This window comes from Triticum aestivum, chromosome 3D (assembly GCF_018294505.1).
Source record: "Triticum aestivum cultivar Chinese Spring chromosome 3D, IWGSC CS RefSeq v2.1, whole genome shotgun sequence".
Taxonomy (NCBI): Eukaryota; Viridiplantae; Streptophyta; class Magnoliopsida; order Poales; family Poaceae; genus Triticum; species Triticum aestivum.
The window spans coordinates 482456307-482459417 of NC_057802.1; the positions used below are offsets into that span (position 1 = coordinate 482456307).

Consider the following 3111-nt stretch of genomic DNA (forward strand, 5'->3'; position numbering starts at 1 on the left):
AAAAAAATGTACTTACTGAGCATCGGTCTACCTGAAAATGAACAATCAAGTTATATCTCCGTTTCAGAATTCTTGTCGTGATTTTAGTTCCCGGAGGGAGTAGCAAGTACTGGTGCCGTGTATACTCACACTTCTTGCTTAAATTCTCCTCCTAAACTGTCTGCTACTAACCTCACGGCAATTAAAGGACTGAGCAATGTATAGTGCCCAGAGGAAAGTACTGTATTAAGGGCTCATGAATCGCGGTTGTTGCGTGGGCAGGGTTACAGATCAGGCTGACTGATGACCTGTCGCGTCCATCTGGCTATGTAAATGCCGAGGTGGTGGTCAGGTCAGTGTGCCGCCTAAGTTAGATGCCAACAGCAGAGGCGAAACTGTTGCTGGTGGCTGCCGCGTAGGAGTACAATTCCATGGAGGATGCTTGCTTTGCTTGGGAAGCCAGCGACTACTCCCAGCCGCGACACGCGTACGCGCAGACTGGGGCTAGCAGAGATTGTACACTAGATTTTGTTTCTTACATACTCAGAGTGTACAACTGATGCAGAAGCAAAACATTCAGCTCTCAAACCCAAGAAAAGTTGATGCAAAAGCATGAGAGATGAAATAACTACGTACAAAACATTCAGTTCTCAAACCCAAGAAAAACTGATGCAGAAGCAAAGATGCTGCCTGATGATCCAATGCCGGTTCTATGTTGCCAACTCGTTATCCTGCAAGATGAGCAATGTCTTCACCTCATTCAAACAGGTAAAACGCTCAAACCGAGTCAGTTCCGGCACCGGAAACCAATAGCAATTTCAAAAGCATGGCTAAGAACTGAGTGATGAAAGTAACTGCAGAAGCTTGGGTACTCCTAACAGGTTCTAAGCACTCGTACCGCCATATAATATCTGCTGCCAGGTTTAGAGAAACTGAAGATAAAGGTAACTGCAAAAGGTTGCAGTACTCATGCTGATGAGCATCCTGTATCAAGCCGCAGAAGTGTTTGCCCCTGTTGAGAAGGGGACAATTTTCAGAAGAAGCTGGTAGGCTGTAGTTGCCCACGACAACAATCACTTCCGATCAGAATAGAACATGCTGGGGTACACCCAGAGGCTCTGTGGGTAACGCCACATATTTCTTCCGAACACAAGGTCCCGACTGGCGGATGGATCCTTCAAAAGATCCGGCTCATTGCCCAACCATCGCACACCCCAAGGTTCAGAGTGGTGAGTGTAGTACAAGCAGTTGCTTCTCCCTCCCCACCGTTCTGGGTTAACGCAAGAAAATGGTGGGGTCCTGATGTCAGCTGCAACGAAGAGTGCCCAATTGTCCAGCTTCTTCATCTCTACCCATTTTGCAGGATTGGTAGACATGTCAAGGCGGTGGAGTGTACAGAAGCTTGATCCCCGGAATAGGGATACCAGAGAATAGCAAACCATCAGAAGCATGTCGCGGCAGACCACTAGAAATGGTTTCGAATCCATGCTTGGTATCTTGCCGCCGCACCACTCTATTGGTAGGTCTTGCAGGCCAAGCTGGGGCGCCAACTGCAAAGTGTAGATCTTCATATGATCATCCATGGCAATGAACTGACCATTTAATTCCACAATCTGCCGTACTTGCACATTGGAAAGCTTGAGTTCAGACCAAGAGTCACTTCCAACTGGCCAGTCAAATAGGGAGGATTTTGTACTGGCAAGGAGGCGTGAGTTGGGTGATGCAAGGGGAGCAGTCAGAGTGCTACAATAGTACGACTCAAAAACATTATGGTTCAACTCAGGGAGACATGGAGGTGAAACTTCTGCACCACTAAATGCATCAACAACAAGGCAACATCTGTGGCGGAAGAAGATGAGCTGACCATAGGAAGAACCAGCAAAATAAAATTTCTGGAGAATTTCTTCACGTATCTGGCAGCGATAGTTGGTGCCTGTGTTGGATGGATCAACTAAGTTAAATCTTTGTGGCTTGGCATGACCATTGCTAGGAGGTTGGATGGGGTTTTGTCGGATGAGGACAGGGGGGCATGAGAAGCACAAGGTAGATTTGGATGGGTGTGAGAAGAAAGCGGCACGCCAAGGGCGGCAGGTGGCAGCAAAGGCAAGAAGGTCAAGGGAGGAGCCCAAGAGAGCAACAATTGAGTGCAGCAGGTCATCTGGGAGGTCTGCCCAGCCTTGGAGATTGGACACAGCAAGGCGTTTGGACATAGAGGTAATCAACCGTTTACTGGGGCTGTGCATGATGACAAACTCTCTGCAAGACACAACAAATTGAAGGCCATCAGATTAAAAACATGAGCTGGCGAATATATCAAAACAGAGGCGGATAGTTTGCTGGGGCATATAAGCATATAATGTTGTTCATATCTAATCAATAACCATATACTCTTGTATACTAAGGAACTTGTTCTACACATATGCAAACCTGGATTTCATTATGGAAATTTTTACGACTACAAATCATGAAGCAACATAAAATAAAACCACATAAAGCAGGAAGGAACCATGTTGGGCCACCTCTTTACTCAGACAGGAAAGAACCTCTAACTCATCTGTCAATTTGTCATGTCCCGAGCAATTCAATAACACGGGCAAAGCACATAAACGAAAGTGCTCTTATGAGCTCCCCCGCAGAACAAATGCTCAAGTTCAGAACATGGGATTAGAAATACGACGGATGCTCTTCGTTTTGCCTAGTGGTGCACAAAAGATAAGCAGTTCTGGCTAGTGCTAATATAGATATACTACTTGAAAGACTTATCCATACCCAATTCTCCTTTCCATTTCCACACAGTCTTGATCATCCAAATCAAAGATGGGTCTTATATGCCACCAATCCATCTCTAAGGCCTTGTTCGGTTGACAGGGAATGGAGGGGGATTAAATTAAATCCAATCCCCTACAAGTCAAAATCCCCTCCAATCCCTTTGAGGAGAGGTGTAACCGAACAAGGCATAAGAAATCAGACAATTCCACCCAACCTGGGGCTTTCAATCGAAGGTTGTACCATGTCTATATCGTACACCAGAACCGAGCGAAATCAAGCCCTATCAATCAACGCGAGCCTGATTATTCAGAGCACGATGTGGATTTGGAGGCACATACGCACGGCAGATAATAAGCGGTAGAG

At 46.2% G+C, this 3111-nt stretch overlaps 1 protein-coding gene across 1 annotated transcript in view; it reads right to left on the bottom strand.

The window, feature by feature from the left end:
• Nucleotides 1-402: 402 nt before the first annotated feature.
• Nucleotides 403-3111, bottom strand: part of LOC123079849 (uncharacterized) — a 3275-nt gene continuing 566 nt past the window's right edge. The window contains exon 2 of the mRNA XM_044502671.1: nucleotides 403-2235. Coding sequence (XP_044358606.1) covers nucleotides 1053-2222 — 1170 coding nt within the window. The 5' untranslated portion in view covers nucleotides 2223-2235 and the 3' untranslated portion in view covers nucleotides 403-1052. The remainder of the gene's footprint in view (nucleotides 2236-3111) is intronic.